The sequence below is a fragment of the Macrobrachium rosenbergii genome, chromosome 1, assembly GCF_040412425.1.
Source record: "Macrobrachium rosenbergii isolate ZJJX-2024 chromosome 1, ASM4041242v1, whole genome shotgun sequence".
Classification (NCBI taxonomy): domain Eukaryota; kingdom Metazoa; phylum Arthropoda; class Malacostraca; order Decapoda; family Palaemonidae; genus Macrobrachium; species Macrobrachium rosenbergii.
This window is the reverse complement of record NC_089741.1, coordinates 49,228,784-49,254,535: the sequence shown is the minus strand read 5'-3', so window position 1 is coordinate 49,254,535 and position 25,752 is coordinate 49,228,784. Positions and strand designations below refer to the sequence as shown.

At 36.9% G+C, this 25,752-nt stretch overlaps 2 protein-coding genes across 10 annotated transcripts in view; one reads left to right on the top strand and one right to left on the bottom strand.

The window, feature by feature from the left end:
• The first annotated feature begins 230 nt into the window (after positions 1–230).
• Lamtor3 (Late endosomal/lysosomal adaptor, MAPK and MTOR activator 3) lies at positions 231–24,090 on the top strand. Of its 4 annotated transcripts, none has more exons than XM_067101140.1 (5): positions 231–372; positions 14,408–14,442; positions 17,251–17,309; positions 19,754–19,887; positions 22,789–24,090. In XM_067101140.1, the coding sequence occupies exons 2-5, from the start codon at positions 14,411–14,413 to the stop codon at positions 22,924–22,926; spliced, it is 363 nt and encodes a 120-aa protein (XP_066957241.1). In that variant the 5' UTR covers positions 231–372; positions 14,408–14,410; the 3' UTR covers positions 22,927–24,090. The 4 variants fall into 4 exon arrangements, with proteins under 4 accessions (XP_066957241.1, XP_066957318.1, XP_066957405.1 ...); XM_067101217.1 differs by having other exon boundaries at positions 266–411; XM_067101304.1 differs by lacking the exon at positions 231–372 and adding an exon at positions 4,652–4,674.
• The window catches only part of LOC136836329 (5-hydroxymethyl-dUMP N-hydrolase-like), a 53,610-nt gene continuing 51,072 nt past the window's right edge, over positions 23,215–25,752 (bottom strand). For all 6 annotated transcript variants that reach the window (XM_067100778.1, XM_067100600.1, XM_067100691.1 and 3 more), the window contains exon 5: positions 23,215–24,064. In XM_067100778.1, the coding sequence (XP_066956879.1) occupies positions 23,904–24,064 (161 nt within the window). In that variant the 3' untranslated portion in view covers positions 23,215–23,903. The remainder of the gene's footprint in view (positions 24,065–25,752) is intronic.

Genomic DNA, 25,752 nt, shown 5'->3' with positions numbered 1-25,752 from the left:
GGCCCTCGTGCTAAACAACTTGGGCAGCCCTGATCCTGGCAAATACCTTGTCTACCTTGGCGATAATAAAGATAAATTATTTTTAATGCAAGTTAATCACAAGTGTGCAGACAAATAAGATTTATATTATACCATTCACTTTACTACACCAGCAATGATTATAATATGGCAATTCATATTTTTTCTTTGACCTATGGTGGATCTAGTTTGTCAGACCGAGAGTCACGGTTGAGTATAACTACATTACTACAACCAAAACGTACACAGTATCACTCCGTCAAGAGTCATAGTTAGTCCTTTCTGTATGGAACGTCGAGGTTCATCGACCATCGACAATCGCTACCGCATATCCTGAACATTTCAAGTCAGTTGGTGAGTAGTAATAGAGAAATTACGCCATTTATAAATGAGGTGAGCAAGTTGAGGGAAAATTGTGAAATTTTGTTTGGGGAATTCACAATCACGAAGTATGCCTAGGCTGGAGTCTGGTTGTGAGAGGGTGGGATTGAGAATGCAGCGCTAGCACGAGGTAGGCAAAGAATAAAGCGTTAAAGTCGAGATGTATAGACCAAGTGGAGGTGCTCTTATAGGCTTAGGTTAAAAGTCAAGGACAGGCGTTGTGGGCTGCCCTCCCGGAGAGTATAGAATAGTTGTCGTAGGTCAAGGCTAGAGCCAAGGATAGGCTAGGCAAGGAGCCAAGATCGAGCAACAGATTAAGACTAGAGTTTCCTTTATGAACAATATCACTTGCTGTATAGTAATTTAAAGCAAAAGCAACAATATGAGTGATTTGCCAGTGGCCAGTAATGAGGTATATGTTGTTAAGCAAGGATAGGTTAGGTTGTAAGGAACAGGACAGGTAGCCCCTGCGATAATGTTTTGAATGGATGGTTTTGAGTAATCGTGTTGTTCATTTTGTGACAGAGCTCATTACTATATGTATTAGTGTTTTTAACATTAAGTCGAGTGACCAAACTATTCCCATAGGCTGTAACCAAAGCCGTTGATTTTTACCCTTAAAACACTGTTAAGTGAATGATGTTCAGTATTTGCCGGTCAGTTACAAAACCAGAGGATTTGATAAAAAAAAGGTAGTTTTATATATATATATATATATATATATATATATATATATATATATATATATATATATATATATATATATATATATATATATAAAGCCAGGTTACTTCCCCTTTTGTCTACAGTTCCTATTTTGTCAATAAGACCAGCGGCGAATTATTTACACGAATATCAACGCTAACGTTGGCTCCGTGATTTATATATAGATATACAGTATACATATATATATAAATTATATATATAATTAGTATATATATACATTATATAAATAATGTATTACTAATTATATATATTTATATATATTTATGTATACACTATATCTATATATATAAATCATGGAGGCAACGACGTTGATATTCGTGTAAATGATTTGCCGTTGGTCTGCTGTTACCATAATAGGAACTGTAGACTTCAAGGGGAAGTAACCTATGGTGACAGTCTGATCAGTACCCTGAACCATTGGGCCCGGCTATTCGTTATCTAGACCTTGGTTCTGTGCAACACATATTAAGCTACTTGGGTAACTAACTTTCATACTGAAATAAATACCCACTCATGTACTGCCATGAAGTATTTTTGTGCAGTAATTCATATATACTTTCCCCATCTGTATTTTTGTTTAGATGTTGATAGATTTAGGCTAATACCTAACTAAATTTATACTAGATTGTAAATAACAAGCACCCGTTATAATGGGTATTAAAAGTATAGGTAACGGCTTGAATTTGATATTGCTGGGTTCCAGAAAAAAATAATTCTGGTCATTTTCATTATTTGAATCTCAAATGAGCTCATTAGACAATCCTAACCAGGAACAAGGAACAATGTTACCTTTCAGAGCATTGCGGATATAGAAACGTCATGATAAAAATTTGGTTTCTCCTCCCAAAGGTTTTATTGCACTTAATGTCCTCCGTGCCAATGCAGTAAGTTGTGTCGAGCACTTGACAAAATAAATAAAAATTAATATTTATAAGATGTATTGGTGTTGCTATCAAAGGGAGAAATTCTAACATTTAGGACCAAAAAGAAAATTTCGAGCAAAGAATATGAGATGGGGCGCAGGTTAAATTTTAAACAGATGATTCTGTGGGGTAATAGTAATAAATATATATATATATATATATATATATATATATATATATATATATATATATATATATATATATAATCAGCTTTCCACATAGCCCCGCGTGTATTAGGTAATACAGTTAATCCGCCTACCTTTTCTAGTTGGGTTCTCACCCGAGTTCAAGAGATCTGATTTCGTTCGTTAAAGTGACCTTTCTCCACTTTTAGCCTTTGATCCCCGATTTGTGATCAGACATATCCTATTTCTTATGAATAAACTATTCCAAGATCGTAAAAAAAAAATCTCAAAACGGGGTTAATGTACGTTTGATATACGGTGCATAGAAGAAATGTAATAATAAAGGCAGGAGAAAGGAAGTTTCATAAATTATGATCACCGCCAATAGTACATCATATGAAAGAAAATGCTATACAGTTATGCAGAATTCACAATGTAAAACAAGTAGAAAATGCTCCGATTTATTTTCGGTGCAATCGAGTTTTCTGTACAGCGGCTACAGCGTATAATAAAGGCCACCGAAAATAGATCTATCTAGCGGTGGTCTCAGTATAATGCTGTATGAGCCGTGTCCCATGAAACTAACCACTGCCCGGTGGTCGCCTATACCCAATCGTTGCCAGAAGCACGAGTATGGCTAACTGTAATCTTAAATAAAATAAAAACTACTGAGGCTAGAGGGCTGCAATTTGTTATGTTTGATGATTGGAGGGTGAATGATTGACATACCAATTTGCAGCCCTCTAGCCTTAGTAGTTCTTTAAAATCTGAGGGCGGACAGAAAAAAAAGTGCGTACGGACAGACAAAGCGGTCGTCAGTATCAGTCTGAATTTTTCCCTCGGAAATATATCGCAGTAAGAGAGGAGGTTGCAGTTGTTAGGATCCATTTGTTAGTATGCCAGTGCGCGCAACTTTATATATATTGTTTGCATTTTCAAGAAAATGCGTTTGATTTTTGTTGATTGCCAATAATTATACAAATGAGCGTACTTTTATCTTTTTTCATGTCAGATCACGCACATAATCCATTAAATCAAGTGGGTCATCATTTTAGAATATTAAAAGAAAACTCACGACTGCAATTTGTTACTTTTTCACCATAATTATGCACTTTGGGTTCGATTGGAGGAAGATAAGTAAATAGTTGTTTTATGTGACAATGCGCCGCTTGGCAGCTCCTTACTTTGATCTTTGGCCACTGGAGTAAAGGACACTAAACTATAATCGCAGTCATTTACGTGATGGTAACATTTTGTCAGAGAGCAGAAAAATATTTAAGGAATCTTTGGGCTAGGCAATTTTCTCAGGAGCAGGCTGGCTAGAAAAGGAAATGGAAGTGTAAGCATTGTCGTGATTACCTCTCAAGTAATGTTTAACCCCATTTACATTTTTCTGTTAATTTTTAACCATAAACGGGGCACCAGAGACGGAAATAACGGGGGGCATTTGACTTGAAACGGGTGGGCCGAGATCACCTGCTACCCCAAGGGCTAGTCATGCTAGTTATTCACGAATCACGTTGCTTTCGTAAACAGTTTACGTTGAATGTGTCTGATTCTACCGATGAAAATATTTTAAGTCACATTATTTTTACGAGTTTGACTGATATGTATTTCCCTATTGTATATGTACTTGAATGGCGGCTAAGTATTTAGCATCTTTTCGTTCATGTGACAGACTACAGCAGCACAGTATAATAAAAACATAACTTATAAACTTGTCGATCGAATTCCTGCGTCTTATATTACTGTTTATGCTGTTGGCCTAGTTTCTATACTTATGACTTGAGTGCTACAACCAAAGCTTGGTCTAGCTTCATTTGCCTTTGTTTTCATCTCTTTGGTAATGCCCATTGTTCCTCTGATATAACTTAACACTCTGTTGAATGCTAGCATGAACGCTTACATTGCATCTGTATGGTATTCATGTACAGTATCCAGTATATGTACAATATTTCCATATAGTGTGTTTTCGAGTTGTTATGCATTTCAAAAGTGGATGGTAGAAGAAAATTTCAAGCAATACCTTGGAAAAACCAAGACATTTTTTGGTTTGGTACTAAAAAAAATACATTGGAGAATATAGAACACGTCACTCATGGATCCGATTTTTTGAGTCAAGAATGAAAAGTTAACCTTGCGGTAATTGCAATATTAGGTTGTGACCTCGCTTGTATGAAAAAATTATTCAAGTTGTAGTATTCGGTCGAGACCCCGGCCTTGTATGAAAATTTGAAGTGTCACTGGAATACTCCTGTAATTAGGCTACATATAAAGGGAATCAGTATTGTTTTGCTGTTTGACAGAAAACAAGTACTAGAACGGTTTAGATGAGAAATTATACCCGAAGTCATATTACCACTTTAGGATCTTGAAACGTTGCATTTTGAACCAAAGCGTTCTCTCTTTTCGTGGGTGAGCACTGAACAGTGATTTCTCTTACCCGCTGAGAGCGAACCTGCCTTTCGACAATCAAGATCGATGGGGCAGGAAATCATAATGTAAGTCTCATCGTTTTGAGTTTGGGGTAATTTATTTTTATTTTTATTTTTCTATCCACTGGATAATATCAAATTAGGAATTGGCCATATCATGGAGTATCGAAAACTCAGTAACTTTGGCTGGAAAACTCAAAATCATAAAAAATGGGTGCGCCAGTTCGTCAAAACAGGAACGATTTGTTGGCCTCAGATCATTAACCATGCCTGCGTCAGGAAACCCAGTTTCCTCAACCTTAATAATCAATTGAAAGAGGAGGATTGTAGGTATATCGGGATCGAAGTTGCACAAGTTGCTTCCAGGGTGTCGCAAGACCTTTGATCACCGCGCACTGCATTGTACAGTAGATTGTGGTCCATTAAACTTAAGTTCCCCTATCATAAATCTTTACTCCTGTAACAAGGTACTCGCCAGAGATGAGATACAAACTCTTGCTGCAACGAGTTCATTGCAGACTCATAATTACCAGGTTCCACGACTCACTCGAGTACAGATAATTATAGGTAGCAAAGGAAGGAAAAGGAAATTGCCGCTGTGCTCATATAAAAATGTAAGCTTACGTCTTAAACTTCGACGACATTAATTAGTAGTGTTTCCACCGTTCGTGTAATTAATGACATGTCAGCACGAGACATTCTTTTTGATCAGGTGTCGGTGCGTAAGTGTTTGGAACATTGCCATTTTTTTCTTATTTACCCATTGTCTCTCTCACTTTTCCCACTTCCGTTATCAACCGGCTATTAGTGTCTCCCTTTTCCCCAGTTGGAACCGGGCGCATCTGGGTCAAAACCATGATTGTATTAATAATATGAAAAGAAACAGGATTTATACAACACCGTTGCCAAGAATTTATTTTTATTGTTGTGTTCATAAAAAATGTAAAATATTGAGAAACTAGTGTAAAAAACACGAAGCAAATCGGAGGGAGGTTGAGAGAAAATTTGACTACTAACTGAAAATATTTCCTATTAAACGTTTGCGTTAGTTTTTCTTTAAACAACCTATGAAAACTTATGAACTAAGGTTCATTACTAATAAATTTTCAAGGTTCAGTCAAATCTGCAGAGGCAATGATTAAGTAAAGCACGTGTAATGCTCATGTTTAGCCTAAGTCTGCCCAGTTTTGGCATGATTATTGATAACTTAACTGCCAATATTATAGTTCAAATTGGGTCGAGATTATATAACTGTTTCTCTTGCCCTTGACCGATACAGGGCACATAGAGAGCTACATAAACATAAAAATATGAAAGGTGCAGTCCTCACGAGTAGATCATTGCCGCACAACTGGCACATTGCAGTCTATCGAAAGAAGAAATTGAAAATAGGAAGGAGTTTATAAAAACTAAATGGTATTACGGAGTCAATAACCTTAAACCCAAGCAAAGGAGGACCCGTTTCATAGGCAAATCCCCTCCCGTACTACTACTACCGCGTACACTAACTGTCAGGTGAGGACCGTCTATCGCAATCGACACTTTAGTACGACGTGCTACGGAAGCCAAAGTTCAGCTAAATACGATGGCAGAGGTAATACACGTAATGGCAGCGCAAATTACAGTTTAGCATTATATTAAACAATTTTTTGGGGTAGTTGGCCAGTGTTCTAGCCTAAATTGACGAAATATGAAACTGCGTTACGGAGAGACGCCCCCAGCCAATTTACATAGGCCTACACGATGCTCCCAGAGTTGACGCTAGGCCTAATTCCAAGTTGTAGTACATGTATAACAATATTTGTGAGAATAAACTGATGTCAGTTTGGTAATTCTAAGCCGTAGTTCCGCGGTGAGCTAGACTATGGCCGTTGACGTTTTCCTATGTTATTTTACTTGCTTTACAAGAATGTAAAGTAATATTTACCGTAATTGACCCTTGAAGACTACACGACGGGGTAGATCTAAGCCGGCATTCTGCGGCGAGCCCCCCACCCCCCTCCATAGCTAATACAGCAAAATTGTAACCAGTAAACGCCCCCAGGGTACGTAGGCTGGTATTTTAAGGGGTGTTTACTAGTTACAGTTTTGCCGTATTAGCTATGGCGAGCCTCGCCGTGGAATGCAGGCTTAGATCTACCCCGTCGTGTAGTCTTCAAAGGTCAATTACAGCTTAGTTACAGCTGGCCTACAAAATATTACTTTAAATTCTTTTAAAGCAAGTAAAATAACATAGGAAAACATCAATTGCCATAGTCTAGCAAACCGTGGAACTACAGCTTAGAATTAACGTCAATTTTTCCCCCAGTTTTTAAGTGTGGTTTGAAGGCTACCAAAATTCAGGACGCTTAGGCCGAGGCTATTCAAGCATCTCACTCCTAATTGGGTTCCTTCCATGACCGATTCTTCTTAGCCTATCTGTGATTTGTACCTTGAATACAAGTCTATTTAGGACAGCATTCTTATGCCTAATAGCATGCAGCCCTTAGCCTAGGCAATACTGTTCCCTGGCCTAACTCAACTGTTACACTGCACAGTTAGCCTGGCATTACATTTAAAAGTGGTATTTAACTTAGGATTTGATATTTGCAAAGCAACTTAAGGAAGAGTATTGAATACTTTCTTACCCTATGTATGATGAGCTCAATTGTAACCACATGCATACATAAGGATCAACTTACATAACTGTTGTCAAAACAATTCTTTGTTCTTTGTGGTTACATTGTGGTAGAATTGCAAAAAAGACTAATAACTTATGGCAATGTGTACAATATCAATTTGGTGCACATCATCTAAAAGAGAGAAATATTGCATTGCAAGTGTATAAAGGGGGTTTCTATTCCTTTCCCCTCTATTGGCACCTAGAACTGTAATTAATGCTTATGTACAGGCAATCATAGACACCCTCAACTTGGAGTGGCCAACTTCACATCTTGATAAAATGAAAATAAATTTTTTTCATTAAAAATGTACTTAGGATACTACCATTAATATTAATGAGGGATTACCTCATTCTATAAGCTAGGTCTACCTTACTCGCTGCTCAAGGAGCAACAAGCCTGTGCTGGTGTACAGCTAGCTTAATCTTCAACAGCAACATAGGTTTACCAGTACTGTGTTGAACAGACCTATAGGCTAACTTATTATATCTTATCAAATCTCAAGTGTAGAGAGGCAAAATATGGGGATTGTTTAGAAATAAGGGCATCTAGGTTATGCTGACTTATGTCTAATAGCCCATACAAATTGTCATTCTGAAAAGATTAGCATAGTCTAGCTAAACTTACTTATTAAAAAACAAAACTAGGCTTGTCAAATATAGTTTAAAAATTCAGGTCATTTTAGGCCTGGTACACAACACAATCCAGAAAACATTAAGCATGCCTGACCTAGGCTATGGCTGATAAAAAGTTAAGTATTTTACACTTTATATATATATATAAAAAAAATTGAGCTAAAAGTAGAAATTACAGTAAGAACATATCATCACAATGTAAGCAGAGAATAATTTTAAAATGCCAACTGGTCCATATCAGTATTATGAGGTTTTGTAGATGTTTTGGGTTGCAAAGTTTTTCGGGAAGCTTCTCCCAAAGTCTTACGCGAACATAGCAGTGACTTTAAAATTAAATATTTTAAGGATTTAATACATATTTATACATATTTACATTTATTATAAAAACGCTTTCAGTTCCACAAGTGATCACATTGGAATAAATTCACATCACTTTGCACTTATCAGAAAGGTTAGATTAATGTAAGAGAAAAAGGATCACTATTCTATAATTCAAAGAGATTAATTGCTATATAGTTAAAGAAAGGGAATGGAAGATACAACATGAGAATTTTTGTACAATTTTAACTCAAGAATGGTTGGATACTGTATTATAGCTCTTCTTTTTATTAGCTAGTAATCTGTTGAGCTCCAATGTCATAATTTCATTTCCCCAAGTTATATTATCAAACCCATGACTTGGTCTTTTTAAATCTATTTAAAATGTTCTGTGGATGTAGAGAGAGTGGCAAAGAGAAATTCAGCTACAAAAATAGTAAAAGAAGTGCGACTGATCCATTGCAGTCTACAGTCCATGAATATGTTAAATTGCATATTCAGAATGCTTATGACCTATGTGAAAATAATGGGCCATTTTTAAAGTTTTTCTGTAGCACAAGTAAAAATGCTGATTAAATCATTCAACTACTAATTATGGTAGAAATGACATGACACATTTTGGCATTCATTTATCATTCTGTATATATTCATTATGTTGTCATAAGTAAATATTGCACAATTATTTAGAGTAAAAATAAATATAAATCTAAACATTAGTGCATTATCTAATCATTCTGTTACTTGATGTTATTGGGATAATTTGGATCCTTAGGGGTCTCCCATGGGAGTTGCTTTCCCCAGAACGACCAGGATTCTACAAACTAGGTATGCATGAAGTTTCATGTATCAGTGCTTTGATAAATATAAAACAACCCTCTTATGTCTAACAGTAAAGGGTGACAGTAGTGAAAAGTGAGTTTTTGCATGGGGAAAAATTAAAACAAGTGAAATATGAGGATACATCCTAACCTAACTTCCAGTAGCCTACCTGACCAGGTTGAGGGGTTTCCTCTGACCTGTGGTGCCATAAATTGCAGCCAACATGTTTCTTATATACCCTAGGTATTTGTGCTTCTTTGTGGCTCCCCTTAACCTGTCTTAGGAGGTGTATACTTCAACATAGATTTTTTAGGTAATGACTCACTTTTGTTGTGTTACTTAAATCCATCGCAGTAGTGTGAAGACAGAAAGTATTCACTAACCTGGAAGGTTTTTGCTTCAAAAAAAGTATCTTAAACTCGAAAGAAAAAATGATTACCATAAATACTATAGCAGTAAATATCTCCAGTAATACAGTATAAAAATATCACAAATTATCGATTGCATTTATGTTAGCAAAAATAACCAAGCCTGTAGGTGCACATATTGTAGGATGTGATTGGAAAAGCTTTGTTTCCATACTTTTAGTCATTTTTGCCAAGTGTAGTGTATACAATTTGTAATTTATTTTCATTACTGAACTTGTGATGTAGCTCTTTGTGCATGATAGGTTTGTAATTATTAGAGAAATGTCTTTATTTTGATGATTTTCATAATAGTTTCAACTTGCCAAAATAAAGGGCAGGCCAAGTTTCCCTACCCTTCTGCTCCACCCATGATTTGCACCATTCTGGTAAAAAATTGTTTATATTTAACCTGTACAGTGGAATGTTATTGGGCAAAGAACATTAGTTTTAACATGTTACAGGAACATTGCAGTATACCTTTTATTTGCACATGGCCCAAGTCCCCTCTCCACTCAAGTTAGGACCAAGAAGAAGGCAGCATTTGTTGTTACTTAATAGGCAGACCTATGCCCCCCACCCCCTCCCTAGCCCGTATGGATGTTAAGGTCATTTTTGCCACTAAAATCTTGTATAGTAATTTCCTTCATATCCAGATTAATACTTCAAAGGCCCTGCTGGATAATGGAAATTTCTGGAAGAGGCATTGAGGAGCAGAGTGTCCAGTTTTCAAGATGCAGGGGAAATATGTTGGATTCATGGCTGGAAAGACCTGTCTTGTCAACAAAGGGTGCCAAAGCATTTGCCTACATTTTAGAGCTGAACAACTGAGTTACTAAAGAAGTGATTGGTGCTGGGCTTGGTTGTAAGGGGGACAGGGGTCTGAAGAAGCTGTCAAGTGTGCTTTAACAATAAGGATGATGATTCTGCTCTGCAGTCACCATCTGCTGCATTTCTCAGATGCCTTCGGCAAATTCCAGGGCACTGGGAAAGGTTTTACATTGATGTTGGGATTCTCCATCACCTCGATAAGCATACCAAAGACCATCCACTTGTGCTTATATAAAGGGGCCGGTTGTAATGCAGACTTGTCGTCGTCATTGCCGTCTTCAGGGTTTCCTCCTCCATCTATCCAGCAGCAACTGCAGCAGCTATTTTGCTGTCAAACAGCTGGAAACCAGGATCACCACACACTTGTCATCCTTGGGAATGTCGTCACCTCCCTTGGTGAATTGGGCATGGAAGTCATCCATGTCAAAGCCTCAGAAGTTGATCAGACCACTTTCCCCCTTCAGGATAAGGTTCCTAGTATGTTCCAACATCTGTACTGTAACATGTTTCCAAGTGTCTGCAAAGCTGTAGATGGGAGATTTCAGTGAATGCTTTTGCAAATTCCCAAGAGTCCACTCCTCTCATGTATGCAAGCCTTGCACTTTATCCTCACCCTTCAGTACCACCTCTTCCAGGAACTTCCTTGATGTACCCATTTTGTTGCAACAATAAGACCTTGGTCCATCGGTTGATTGAGAGCAGTCTTATTAGGAGGCAAAAACATGATCCTAATATGACCTTGTCACCAAGTAACTGGGTTGTGGTAGGATGTGCAGGCGCATTGTTGATGAGAAGCAAAGCAGAACCCAAAATTTAGCAGTTCCAAAGTCCTGTGTCTGATGACACAAAACTTCCTTACAAAAGGGATTAAAGAACCAATTGGAAATATCCTTGGAGGCGAACCAAGCTTTTGCCAAATGATTCTAAATCACTGGGAGACTGTCCATCAACCCTTCATGTGCAGGACATGTGCATTGCCTTGTATGTCCAACTATGATTGGTTTGCACTGATGACTACCAGAAGCATTTGCACATACAAAAGCAGACACACTTTACTTTGAAACCTTTTGCCTGGGTAAATTCATTTCCTTCTTATGAGTGAAAGTGTTAGTGGGCAAGGAACAACAGAACAGACCAGTTTCATCAGCACTGTAGATTTGGCTTAAATGTCTGTTGAAATTCCATCATTCCTTCCCTGAAAGCATCCAGAGCTTCACCAAGATTTTTCTTGTTGGAAAGCCCATGTCGAATCTTGAACTGAACATCAATCCAGCATTACGAGTGTGGACGTTGGCTGCCCTTTGCTGACGAAACCAGATCAAGGTTGACTGTTTAGTTTCCTCATGGAAAGGCTTAGCCATCAATATGCGGGCCTGACTCCTAGGCGTCTTCGTCCCAGAGTCCATTGTGTATTTCTTGAGGTTGTCATTAGCGACTTTGATGTCTTGTAAAGTAGTCTGTGCAGTGCTATATGCCACCATGATTGATGCCATTGACAGCTGGCCTCTGTTCTCTCGATTTCCTTAATTTTTTTTGAAGGGTCTGCACTTTCCTATCCCTCGTAGGTGGTGGTGGGTCACACACAAAATACACAGTGCTACACACAGGAGCAACAGCACCTGCATTGCTGTAGGTACAGCAACAAAAGCCACTTATTGAAGGGAAAAGCATTGCGACACAACACTTAGCAACCATTCAGACAGTGAATAGTGAGAAATGATGCTCACCTGAACAAAGGAGCAAAGTACACTTTGCTACAAATTTTATTGATACTCTTTGAATGTAGCCAATTAGAGAAGGAAGCTTTTAGATGTTATCGTGACGCATATCTCTATCACCTATTCAATACAGTATATTATGACATGTCATAATATACTGTATGTGTTTTTGCCCGGAGCAAGAAAGTTAAAAAAAAAACACGAGTGTTTGCCCACCCAAGCACCATCTACCATACATTTTTGTATTGATGAAGTATCTGTCTAAGCTAATTAAAAGTGGGAAACAAAGTGATGTGTGATGACATATCAAATGACTTAGGGCTTTCAAGCCAATAACAGTTGCAAAGGCTTTCAAGAGGACTAAGGACCATCTACCCCTCCCTACCCATCTTGCCCAGCCTCCCCTTCCTCCACCTCTAAGTCTTAATCTGCCTCCTCTCCTCCTCACAAAATTAGTAGTTCCAGGTAGCCCGCTCACGAGAAATTCCACTGGGCTTCAAAGTGATTGCCTTCCCTTTTCCTAGGAGCAGAAACAGTTCTCGGATCAGCATGCTCTCTCTGGAGATTAAGGTAGAGGCAGTGGTGGAGGGTTACAAAGATAATGTGGCCAAGTCTTCAGTGTTTATTATTGGGAGGAGTTGTTTTTTTGTGTGTGTGAGACGACCTATCCTTGTTTGTACAGACTACAGCTCATTCATTTATTGTTGTGTGACAACCTATCCATGTATGTACAGACTACAGCTCATTCATTTAAAGTATAAATAGTTTGTGTGTGTGTGTGTGTGTACAGTTATGCTCAGTAGTCTGGTTAAACTACTTTAATAATAATAATAATAATAATAATAATAATATGCTAAAACCTGAGGCAACATGATTCTTTTTGTATCGTCCAAAATCTCAGATGCAACCTAATGCCTGCCAAGTAGTGTTAAACTTTTTTTTTCATTTCCAGTGTCATACATGTCGAGAAGTTTGCAAATTCACAGCTAACACTATTTTCCATGTGGTTATATAAACATGATCCCTTTTATGCATTGGTATAATTTGTAATCTGTGTGATTTTTTTTTTTTTTTTTTTTTTTTTACATTGCTTAGCTCAAAGCACTTTGTGATAAGGTTAGCAGCGCTGTCAATGACAGCACTTAACATACTCCTGGGACTGGTCAACATAACTACTTCTGCAGCATTATAACAGTAGACCTAATAAGCTCAACATTCATAACAAAGTTTTCAAAGTAGGAATATGAATTACAACAAGTTTTCTTTGAATGTTGAAGTTTTAGGCTGTGTCCAAGCTACCAGTGTGTTGCAAAATGATATATAGGCCTAAAAAAATAATAAGCCTTCCGAGATGTAGTCTTTGTTACTAAAGAAATTATTCATAGAGATTACCTGTTCTTTGAAGAATAAAAGATGATGATGATTTAAATAGTATGGAGAAGATGGCTATTAATAGTATTAATATCAAGGCCTATGGAACACTTGTTTTTTATCTGGCTTAAAATATTATTTTCTTAAAAGTCATTCTGCTTGCTTTTGGTGTATAATTTATTCATTCATAAGGTGTTGTAGGTTGCCGCCACTTTAATGGTTGCGTCACACAGGCTCCGCCCACCTGTTAATATCAGTGGATGCATTTTAGCTACAGTAACACTGTACTTTCGTATTACAGTACTTATTTACATTTTTTCCAGCTTTGAGGGGTAAAAGTAACCAAACAGGACTATTTGAAATTTTATGGTTGCATTGCAAGTAATATTAATGTTATGACAAATTTTTTATTATTTTAAAATTGAACTGAGGTTTAATGATGACATTTTTTTGTCAAACGCATTGGCGATGAGTGAACAAAAGTTTTGAAAATGTTTCAGAACTGTTTTTCCAAAATTTGGCTACACGTGATATTTTCTTACAGTTTTGAAATATGACAGATTTTTCTCTTATAAACATATTATAGCCTTATTGTTGTATGAAATAATCGTGTTTTTGCATTGAAATAAGAGATAAATATGGAGTATGTTAGTTGCCAGCATGGGAATTTTGAACAGAATCCTTTGCAGTCATGTCATACCGCTTTAGAGCGTGGCTGTACAAACATTTTTATTTCAGAAGTTATTTTGGACATAGAAATTTACGATACATTGTTTTCATATTGATTGCAGACAATTCAAATGTATGTGGTGCAGTAAATGTACAGTAATATTATACATTCAGATTTACATTTTCTTGCTTTATGGATTGTCGGTAAAAGGTTTAAGTATTTTTACTTGATTACAGTAGTAACTTTGCAATTGCATGAAGTTGAAGAGGATCCCCTAATGTAAGCTCTGTGAATAATTGTTTTCACTGTAATGTATGTAGTTTAAGTATATAAAGTTTTTTCAGTGCATACTAAAGTAGCTTCTCTTTTTCAGGAAATGAAGAAGTTCCTCCTGGATATACTTAACAGGTATGTTGACGGACTTGAGGTATGAACTACTTGGATACATTTAAGCTATTTCTACAGGGATTTTCTGTAATTGTTGAGAACTTTTTCATTTCATTGCTCACTTGAGTGTAAAAGACTTTATTATGAACACTAATGTTCATGTGCGAATGTAAATGGCAGTTGTAATCATTGGCAAACTATTCCATTTGTGTATACTGAATACAAAAGGCATTGAAAATTATTTTCATCTTCCTAAATTTGTTATAGGAATTACAGTGTACTGCTGCTTATGATTTACAATTAAATGAAAATGTTACTGTTCCAATTCAGGGTGTATTTTTAGTTATTCATGGGAATATGTTGAAAGTCTGTTCACTTTTTCTTTGTTGCTCAAGAAATCCTGTCAGACCAGTGTTTTATGATGAGAACTAAAACTGTGTTGAATTTAGTTTATAAGGTCAAAAGCACATCAATCCCTGTGCCTTACATGATTTAAGGATCTTTTGAATTATGTTGACAGTTTTTATTGCTAACATTCACTTTCATTTAACCTCAGCACAGTTATGATAGTTTTGGGGGTAAAACTCCAGGTTTTGGAAAGTTGTTTGTATACATGTAAAGGTAGCCTTAAAGAATGAGTACCCCATCAAAGGTATATGAAGAAAATTTAGAGGTGTTTCTCATGTATACTGTATAGCTGCATAAGAGCCTGTTGGTTGAGTTCTAGCTGCATCAAGTATTATTGAAGGAGGTCAGAAGTCATGTGCAGAAATGTTTGGTACTTCTAAAGCCTTAACTTCACCTGTAAGCTAGTTTTGTCTTTCAGCTAAAACTGCTCATGTGATGTTGGGTCATTATTAGTGGATATAACGTGCAGGCTAGTGCTTCATTGAGCTCTTTGCCAGTATGCTAGTACTGCTATCCTGTTTGTTTTGAGATGAATCGAGTGCAAATATTGCATGAAAACTCAAGTGTGGATCAGATCAGTTTGATCAGAGCTTCATGTGCACATTAGATTTAGCGTAAGTTAGTGTATGGTATGTGTATGGTGTACATTATAGGAACTGAAGTTTAATCTTAAGAAAACTTGAAAATAAATTTGTTAATATGTCTAAGACAAGTGATCCCCCTCACCCATGTCTATGCATTGACAGTTTACTTTACTGCATTAAATTCATTTAAAATTCTAGGTACCATTCTTTATTGCATATGCACGTTTTAGAAACCCCTCCAGTTCAGGTTGTTCTCAGTAGCACAAAAGAATTGTAAGCTGAGAGTTTTTAAGATTTGTTTGAGATCAGTCTGTGCTAAGGAAATGATTGTATTGTTTCATTCTGATAGTGTTTTTAATATTGTGCACACAAGTTGATCCATTTTGTATTTGTGCTTGATGCACCTCAAAACAAATGGGAAAGTAGTAGAGCACCATAGTATCCTCAAGAATCTCTACAGAGCACTATCAAACAAAATTAGAGTTTTCTAGGTTATAGCACTCAACTCCAAGTATTACACCCTTCATCCAAAGTAACGATGCATGGTTTGTAACATTCAACTTTTGACTTTCTAACAACATTGCGCATCAGACTTTACATCCACAGTTTCAAATTTTTGTCTCTTCATTGTTTTGATTATCATTTCATCCTACCATTCATGAGTGAGCAAAACTTATACCCAGTGGAAAAGCTCACTTGTGTACAAGTAAACTCTTTGATCAGTAATTCACAAAATTTAGAAGGTCTGGTCACTGCCATGTTATCAGGAGTAAAAAGTATCATGAAAATTGTTCTAATTATTTGAGATGTCAGTCATTTTTTTATGAATGGTTTATTATACAAGTACAGTACTATCCCTTTTCTTAGATGGTTGTTATACTCTGTTTAGATTAAATAGTTTCTATTTGGCATAAAAATATGCTGTTCTAATGGTGTGTTATGTTGGAAATATTGATACACCACTCCACTTTTATATTCCCCACAACCTAACATGAGATGGACATAAGATGGGGAATTGTATGAGCTAAAAACTTATATGCATTTTGATTTTTCAAGGACACTTGTTCAGTTCTTGTATATTTAAGCAGTTCCTATAGTGTTCCATGTGTGAAGTTGACTTTTAAAACTTACTCTACTGTATTTCCTGGAAACTTTGGTGGTCATGAAGTTAGGGAAAGTCTGTATTGTAATGATCTCGTTTCTTTGAGATCAACAGGTTCTAGACAAAACAAGCAATTGGGCTGTAATGACTGATGAAAGGTGACAAACAAAACCAAAAAGTGACCTTAATATTAATTTATTATTTACAAAATTTACAAGTGAGTCAGGTCCAGGAGAGAAAAAAACTTAAAATGACCAAAAATAAACATAGCAATAGCAGGCAGCAGCATAGAGAACTCATGTAATTAAATCATCAATAATAAATTAATAAACAAAATGCCAACAGCAACATACAAAAAACAAACAGGCAGCATAAAAAAATAATACTGAGCAGTAAAACAAACACTGCAAGACAACAAAGACGTAGCCGACACGGCAACCATCTAGCCCTCAGGAACAGTCCTTCAACTCCGGTCGCCCATGACAGAGTTGAGACGACAACCATTGTGGCGAAAAATGCTCTCTGCTGCTCTGCTACCACGCCTTGCTGCTGCCCTGGACCTGACTGAATAAGCCGAACACCTCATGACAGATGTCAACTTGCCAAACAAACAAAGAAAAATGCAAACAGAGGAGGCAACAAGGGAACAATCGGCCAACGATTGTTCTCACGTATACAAATATTTAAAATGTTAGAGTTGATTATATTGCAATTTTTTTCATTATTTTATTCCAGCACAGATGACCTTCTGGGCATAGTCATAACGGATCGTGATGGAGTCCCTTTATTAAAAGGTAAGTTTTGAAGTGATATGTTTTTCCATCACTGAAATGTATAAGAGTGCATTGCTTTGGTAGACATGTAATAGAAGTCAGTGAGGTTTTTTATTGCTTTAATCCTGGCAAGTTTTGAGGAAAGGTTTTGTCTTCAAGACCAGCTAATTAATATTACAGAAGTCTACAGGCCAGAATGCATTGAATGTAAGTTTTATTTTTAAAAAATTATGAACTTTGGGTACAGAAACAATCTGAAAAGGTAACATTTTTATTAGGTAGCAAGAGCATATCTCTAATCTGAAGAAGTCTTGTAATTATGTTACGCAAGAAAATTAGAACCTGTAACCGAAAAATAAATGAAGCCTATCAGTAGACCAAATGAGGTCCAGCCAAAGTAACTAGGAATGTTGATAATACTCAAATACTTTTGATAGTGTCCAGTTGTCAAATGCTTCTCCAATTTTATTGCTCTTATGTTAAACAGTGATTAAGAAAAGAATGAAACATAAGCACATTTACTGCAAAAAGTCTGAGTAGCCATACTATACATGACATCTTTTGATACCCCTAGCACTAGCTATCAGTCCTTGATAAATTGTCATAGCTTTCAAATACTAGAGCAGAAGAAAGCACAAAAGTCATTGGTCTATTGACACTTAAGGTTTGTAATGCTGGCCTGATCTGGCATTAACTCAAAAATTTTCTTAATTACCTCCTTAGCCAGAAAGTGTTGGTGTTCCTCAATACTTTATAGTGAAATAACCCAATTTGAAATACTGTACTACAGTACTTTGTCTTTAATTCATCATTCATTTCAACTGCTTGAAAGCTTATAGGAATTCTCTATTGTCTCAAATTTTAAAATGTTTTTCACTATGACCAGAACTTGCTGATATTTTCTGTCATATAATGTATTTTGTCTCTATCACACAATTTGATAAAGAAACTGATTTTTGTTTCATTTATACTTGTTTGTTCTTTTTTCAAGAGACTCATATGAGGGAGTTATGTCATCAAGTTGAATGGATTGTACCAGCTCAGTAGTTAATATACACCCAACTGGATGTTTCTGTCCCTTTTTATGCAAGTTTTGCTTCAGTTTTTACTTTTCATTTATAAACAAATCATGTAGACTAAGCTTATGAAGGTTTATAGAAGTTTCTTGTTAACTTAGACACACTCTTATTACTAGAATGCTAGACTCATAGGTGTTGCTTGAAGAGCCTGTACTTCAATTACAATTGAAAAGTAAACAAGGGAAATTCAAAGTTAGACAGCAAAGTGGGAATGGAAAAGCACAAAAAGCAAAAATAAAAAAAGTTTTGCACCTGTAGCTGATAGGTTGCTTGAAAGGACCCTGTAGTACCTTCTACAATGTGCTGTAGAGGGACTTAATTTGACCTGATTGGGTAGGGGAACAGGAGATTTTTTTAAAAGAGGGACTGATAAAAGCCTAGACACAACATTGATTAGGAAAGAACAAACATTTCTGAAGGCTGACTCTTTAAAGTAAGGGGAATTATTGTTTATGTTAGAAAAGAAAATTGGGCGAGCTGAGGCAAGTAATTTGGAATAGTGTGGGATATAATTTTGCAATTGAAATTATGTACTCACATTTAGGCATAATTTAAGTTGAGATTTGATTTGTATAATAAAATTTAAAAACGAAATTGGTTTCTTCTTGCAAACCCATCACTTATTTATAGCTTGCATTTGCAGCCTTTAAATCCTCAGGCTTGGCAAACTTTTGTATAACAGATACAAGAAATGTGGTACAGCAATAGTACTTAATGTCTCATGGCTCCTCAGTTCCCTAGCAGTCAACTGCTGAACTTTTTGTGGCCTAGACTGTTAGCTCTGAGAAATCAGCAGGGTCAGGGAAAAGGAACTTGATATGTGAGCGTTAGGTATTTGTAAAAAAAAATCAGTTTCTTTTTTTTTAAAAAATGAGTTTTTCACAATAAACCCATCATGGGTAGTCGGAATCATAATTTAGGTGGAATGTTTGAGGTCCTGAAATTTCCAGAGCTGGCAGAATGTAACCTGGGGTTGGTGATTAAAACTAACATTGAAAACTACATGAAAAGTGAGGCAGTTACCTGCTTTGGAACTGGGAGTCCAGGTGGCACTTGTAGGTCTGCTATTGTCCTTTAAGTCTCCTGGACAAAAGACCACAAATGTCAGCTGTATATAAGTGATGGGTTTGTATGATTTTTTGTTTTATAAAATTAGATTTTTAGTTCTTTTTACCAGAGGTTAATGAATTTGTTCTTGAACACCCAGAGTATAGTAATACACTTTCTGTTAATTGTTAAATAGTAAGCCTCCAAACCTAGACTTCAGTTCTTTAATGTTTTTGAAATTTTAAGTATTTTTCTACAAAGTATGTTTTTACATAACCCATAGATTTGATAATTTGTGATAAACTTACACACATGATGATACTAAATCTTATATTTCAGTGTCAACAGAAGATGCTCCAGAACTTGGAATGCGTCCAGCATTTCTTTCTACATTTGGGATGGCAACTGACCAAGCGGGAAAACTAGGCATGGGAAAGAATAAGAGAATGGTTTGCATTTATGGAAATTATCAGGTATGTTCCCTCATATAGAATCGTGTTTATAGTTAAAAACCAATGCTTTAAGGATGAAACTGAATATTTAGCAAAGAGTAAAATGATAATTTTTAGTAATGATTTCAAGAAATTACACATAAAATAGCTGTATTTTGTCAAGCATTAAACTTCCTGCATAGTGGTTAGGAGACCATTCATACTGAATGGGTGATATCACAGGAAGTCCTTTGTAGCATGTATAGGGGGTTGCTTTGTAAGATAGCAGCAAAATATAATTGTATATTCTCTTAATTTAGCTTAAGAATGTCATATTTCTTAATATTTTACATTTATTTTATTACTTACATTAATTTTGGAAATAGCCATCTGTTGAAACTAAGGTGAATGAACAGATTTCAGTAAGGATTCAGAGGACAGCTTGTCTTAAGACATGATAACCAGTGTATGGCCTCTGATCTGATCGTAGATTAAGCTCTCCTGCTAACTGTCCAGTTGATATGGAGAAATTACGTAATTACATGAAGCATTGCCTATGGAGGACTACTTTCATGAAGGGATGGGAAGTGACCTAATAGTGCTAGCTATATCCTGATTGATGAGCTTTGAACTCTAGTCCCTCTCTGTTCCTTGAGATGGATGAGGTGAGACATTTCATTGGAATTTCACAACAAAATTTAAAATCTTATCTTTTCACAGCTGAAATTTTAAAGTATTGGTGTCTTTAGAACACTGAAGAAAAATTGTGGAAAGGACTGCAAGAGAAGTATTGTAAAAGGTATACCTATATTTAACTCAGGGTCAAGCCTGGATGTGATTTGCCAAGTAGTGTTCTGCATGGTGTACCTTGGCAGAGCTGAATGCAAATGTGCTCCTCAAGGAGTATAATCAGCGTTCTGGGAACGGATATGGCTCAAACTGCCACCAAGACTTTTTTGGATTTTAGAAATAGTGACAGCAAGGACAAAGAAGCAAAGTTCAGCTGTACCCACAGCCAGACGAGAGGAAGACCTGCACGACTGTGTAGAAAGCAACCTTGGCGCCCACATTGTAGATCATTGAGTGGTCATAACTGAAGGAAAGGACAGGAGTTAGCAAAGTAGGTGGATCCTTTTCCTGTTATCTCTGTGTTAGTGTATACCTTCCCCAGCACTTCAACCTCCGTGGCCTCGACCCTGGGTGGGGCATTCAGCCCCAGTGACTTTGCCAGAGTAACACCCACCTCTAAGCAAGAGAACAAGCTTTGATTCTTCTCAGAACAAAGTGGTACTGATGGATGACATGAGTGAGGAACCTCCTAGGGATCTAAGGTCCCTACAGGATGAAGATAGAAGACCAAATATTGTATAGAATTAAGGCCAAAGGCCAAGTGGTGGGACCTATGAGGTCATTCAGCGCTGAAACTGAAATTGTTAGGAGAGGGTGGAAAGTAAGATGGGAGAAAGAGAATACAAATACAGGTACAGTATAAGGAATGAAACAGGTTGCAGCTAGAGGCCAAAGGGAGGCTGCAAAGAACCTGAAGTACTGTAATGCCTACAGTGCACCACATGAGGTGCACTGATGGCACTGCCTTGCTACAGAGCCTTCAGGATGAATCCTCATTTTGAGAGGTCTTGGATTGGGTTTTGGTGTATTTGATCTATGAGAACCCTTCCAGCCATCTGAGGAAACATCAGTTTCAGAACTTCCGAACTCTACAACAATGGGCTTTAAGTTACTCATGCATAAACACTTTGTGACCCAGACCCTACACTCTGGGACCCAGACCCTCAGTCATGTAGAAGATGAAAGGCATAAGTCCTACAGGAGTGTACAATCAACTTATGGGTTTCCCTCATTTTTTCTTGTTAACAAACCAGAGACTTGAGAAGTTTCTAAACACAAGAGTTAACAAGTTCTTGTCTGTAGAAACTGGCTCAGTCATGCCATACTGAGGGCATATATTGTACAGGAGTATCCTTGTGAAAATTCTCCACAACCTTGGCCTTCAAAAACATTATGAAATTAACAGGCATCATTAGGGTATGTGGAGTTAACACTACTCCTTGTGGTTTTGTCACAGAGATGCAACTCAGTTATTTAGGCAATTTTTCTTTGGGCCATATACGAGTAGTTGTAGCAGGGTGGATTGTACAAGGGTAACTATGGGAGTGGCTACTGTCTCTCCTTGCCAGGGCATTTATGTCAAGACATCATAACAGGTAAACTGTTATCTTATATAAAAGCTTGGGTAAATGTTACTATTGACTACATTTTAATTTGTATTAATTAGCATAAGGAAGAACTAGATCAGTTAATGTAAGGCTACTTGCAACATGGCTAATAGCTATACTGTATTGTATTGCTTGAAGATTGAGCAAAGACTGGTGAGGGCAGGTTAGGAATTGAAAGTAGCTCTTAGCCATTAGTAGTCAGTGTTCTCCTTTCATTGACTTCTTAGGCTTTTCCTTTGGATTTTTGAATAATTACTCAGCACATTCCACTACTGTACCTCACATCACACTTGATCCACTACTCTACCTCACATCACACTTGAAAATAGGAGTTAATCAGATTGTAACAGTTCATTAGTACAGTGCATCCTCGACGGGGGATCCGTTCCAGTGCCACACCTTAAGTTGATTTCTGCTGTTAGTCGGTTTTTTTCCGTTATCAGTGCTTACGTGACGTTGCAAAAACTTACAGCACTGTAAGAGCTGTTAACTTAATTCCTCTTCGTGCTGTTAGTGCCGTAACTTGATGCAACATCAAGTTATGAAGCTGTAAAACACCGTTAACTGCACAAAAAGTGCCTTTACGATCGAATAGCCGTAAGTCAAGGACGCACTGTATAGTATAATTAATTTCAGGAGTTTATCTACTTTTGTTAGTGAATTCTCCTTATTGAATTTATCTTCATCAATATTCTATTATTTTCAGGTTGTGCATTTCAACAAACTTCCCCTTGTAATAACCGTTATTGGAACCAGTACTGCCAATACAGGATTGCTAATGGAGTTAGAGGACCAGTTTTCACACATCGTCACTCAGCTAACTCCAGTTGTAGATATTTCATGAAAAGATAGGTTATTTTTAGTTTTGGTAGTGTATAAAAAGTGTACTGTATTCAATTGATATTTTTCCATAAATCATCTTGAACAACCTTGTGGGTTTTATATAAAGCATGAAATGGTATATACTATCAGTATATACACAACCCACTTATCTTTAACATAATATCTGGTCCTTGCCATTTGTAGTCTGCAATAAATTAGAGAGAGTATAAAAGAATAAACAAAGAAGGAAATAAAGGATATTAATGAAGCAACTTTTTTTATATGTAAGGTAAAATTATATTTAACCATGACAGATTTTTATGAATTTAATTATAAAGTACATGGATAAAGTACACTGGTAATTAAACTAATTCATAACCTTTCTCACATATGTTATATGCAAAGTTACTAAATTGGAAGGGAAAAAATTGCATGGTATGCCGTGCTTATTATTATAGAAAAACCAGTAGTATTGAAGGAAAGAAGATTGTGTATTAAAAGATAGGTCTCTGACTTAAAATCAGAGTGAAGGAGTTGTGTACTACGTGGAATTTAAATGATGAAACAAGACTTGGTGTATCATCCTTGGGCAAGTCCTCTCTATCTGTTCCCATGCATTTAGTACATTGTTGAGTAACTCTTTGATATATTTCTTTTCCAAGGTAACTGACCATTATATATAGAATAAATGGAATATCACAGACTAATGTTCCAAGCCACTTAATCCAGACATCCACATAGAATATAGATTTAAACTTGGTTTAAAATGTGGTTGTACTGTAAATTTCTGTAAAATAATTTAAAAGGCTTGTATAGTCAGGTCAACAGTTGTATAAAAATATTGTGTGATCATCATACATCAAAAGTTGTAAAATTAGGATCACCTGACACTGAAGATGTGTGTAAAATAATGCAAATATTCTCTACATCAGATTCATTATTGTGTAGTCAGCTTTTAAAAAATCTTACATCATTACTGTAACATTAGCAACTTAAACCTTACATTGGCTCATAATTTTTCCAGTCCAGACTATCCTTTCTGTTTCTCTGGGGAACATTTTTGAAGAAATCATCTAGTATGGAAGGGAGATTCTCTTCTTCATAATCTTGTGTTACAAACACCCCTTCTTTCTCTGCTCCACGGATCATTGCTGACAGTCCTGCAAAATATATTTTAAAAAATTCAGATAATGATTTTTATAACCCATTAATAATATACAGTGTATTGCCTTATTTCTACGGATGAAGCCATTCCCAATTACACCAACTCATGTTGGTCAAGATGAAGGCCTTGACTGGGCATTCCCTGTACCGCATAATTCCCAATTGCATCAACGATGTTGGTCAAGCTCAGTAAGGAATAAATTATACATACTATAAGTGAATATGTAGGAGAAACATGTTTTGTACACTAAAATTTGTTTTATTACAATTCCATTAATGATTATTTCTCTCTGTTCAAGAGACGAAAAATGAGCAATAACCTCCGACAAGCACACAAGAACGAAAAATGAGCAATAACCTCCGACAAGCACACAAGCAGTCACGTAATCACAGGATTGGTTTAGGATAAAATGGTAGTCCTACTCATCAATCATAAATAATTCTTCCTTCATGGAATCGTCCCACCTGGATTCTCCATGTTGCCTGCTCTGTTCCTCCTTCATGGATGAGAGGGCTGGGATGACTGAAAATGCTGGCTCCCTTTCTCACCTCCCCAAAGGGAAGGAAAAGCCTGCAGTTCTTGTCGGTGCCTTGGTTGGAGGGAGGGCCTACAAGGATTAGGACTACTTGGCCTTGGCTGTGTGGTTGACCTTTGTCCAAAGCATTTTGAGTGTTGGCTTTGCTTCTCTGATGATGCCTGGGAAAACATGTTATCCTTTAAGTCCTCCCTTTTCACGTTGGCAGTCCTCTCTTTTGCCAGTGTGATCAAGTGAGGGAGAGTCAGTGATGGGGCTATTTCTGAGGTTCAACCAACACTCCTGAGACAATCAATGGGACATAACCAAGAGGATGGCCTTTCATCTTGAGGATGGTGTTGTCCCAAACATTGGATATTTGTCACATCTCTACCCACTGGAGCCATGAGGGCCCTCACCACTAGCCAAGTATCCATTGGGAATACACAGCCATACTGTAACCTAAGGAGGAATGCCAATTTGACTAAGATCCAGCAAAGACAATGCCCGGAAGGCCCTCATCACCACTAGCTTGAGATTGGCCACCTCTTGAGTATTTTGAAACGTACGCCCTGCTGTTCAGTCGCTCCATGGGCGTGCTGTTGCCAAACCTGTCTCTAACAAAACCACCTAATCTAGATATCTCTCCAGCTTTTTGCTGGACCAGTGTGCCCATGCTGATGTTGGTGGCAAGTACTGGGGCAACAACATCCATTCCATGCTTAAGAAAGTGAAAAGAGGGAACTGGGGTGGCTGGACAGCACAAAAGAGATCTGGAAAATAAGTGAGATGAAGTACGAGTCTTAAAGTTAAACTGGGAGAAAACCCCATAGTTGCACAAGGAAACGGAGGTAACATAACAGGCTAAAATGACAAAAAACTTAAATTTTTAAAAGTAATATATACAGTATGGGGTTTACTTTCAGTGCAAGCTGGAACCAGCCATTTAATTAAAAACAAGGTGGTTATTGGCAGTCAGCTACCAACAGTAGGGGAGGAAGCCCTGCCATCCAGTCAGTACACATTCACTTCACCTTTTGGCCCAATAAGCAGAATGAGGGGGCTAGAGGTGGGCCATTTATGTATAGACCTGAGGTTTGTATATTAGGAAAAATAAAAATTACTTTAAAAATTGGTCATTTGTTCCTATACATATATCACCCCTCTGT

Coding starts and splice junctions, on each gene's coding strand:
- Lamtor3 (XM_067101066.1), top strand. Junction 17,310..19,753: donor TGGAGTCCCTTTATTAAAAG/GTAAGTTTTGAA, acceptor CTTATATTTCAG/TGTCAACAGAAGATGCTCCA. Junction 19,888..22,788: donor GCATTTATGGAAATTATCAG/GTATGTTCCCTC, acceptor TATTATTTTCAG/GTTGTGCATTTCAACAAACT.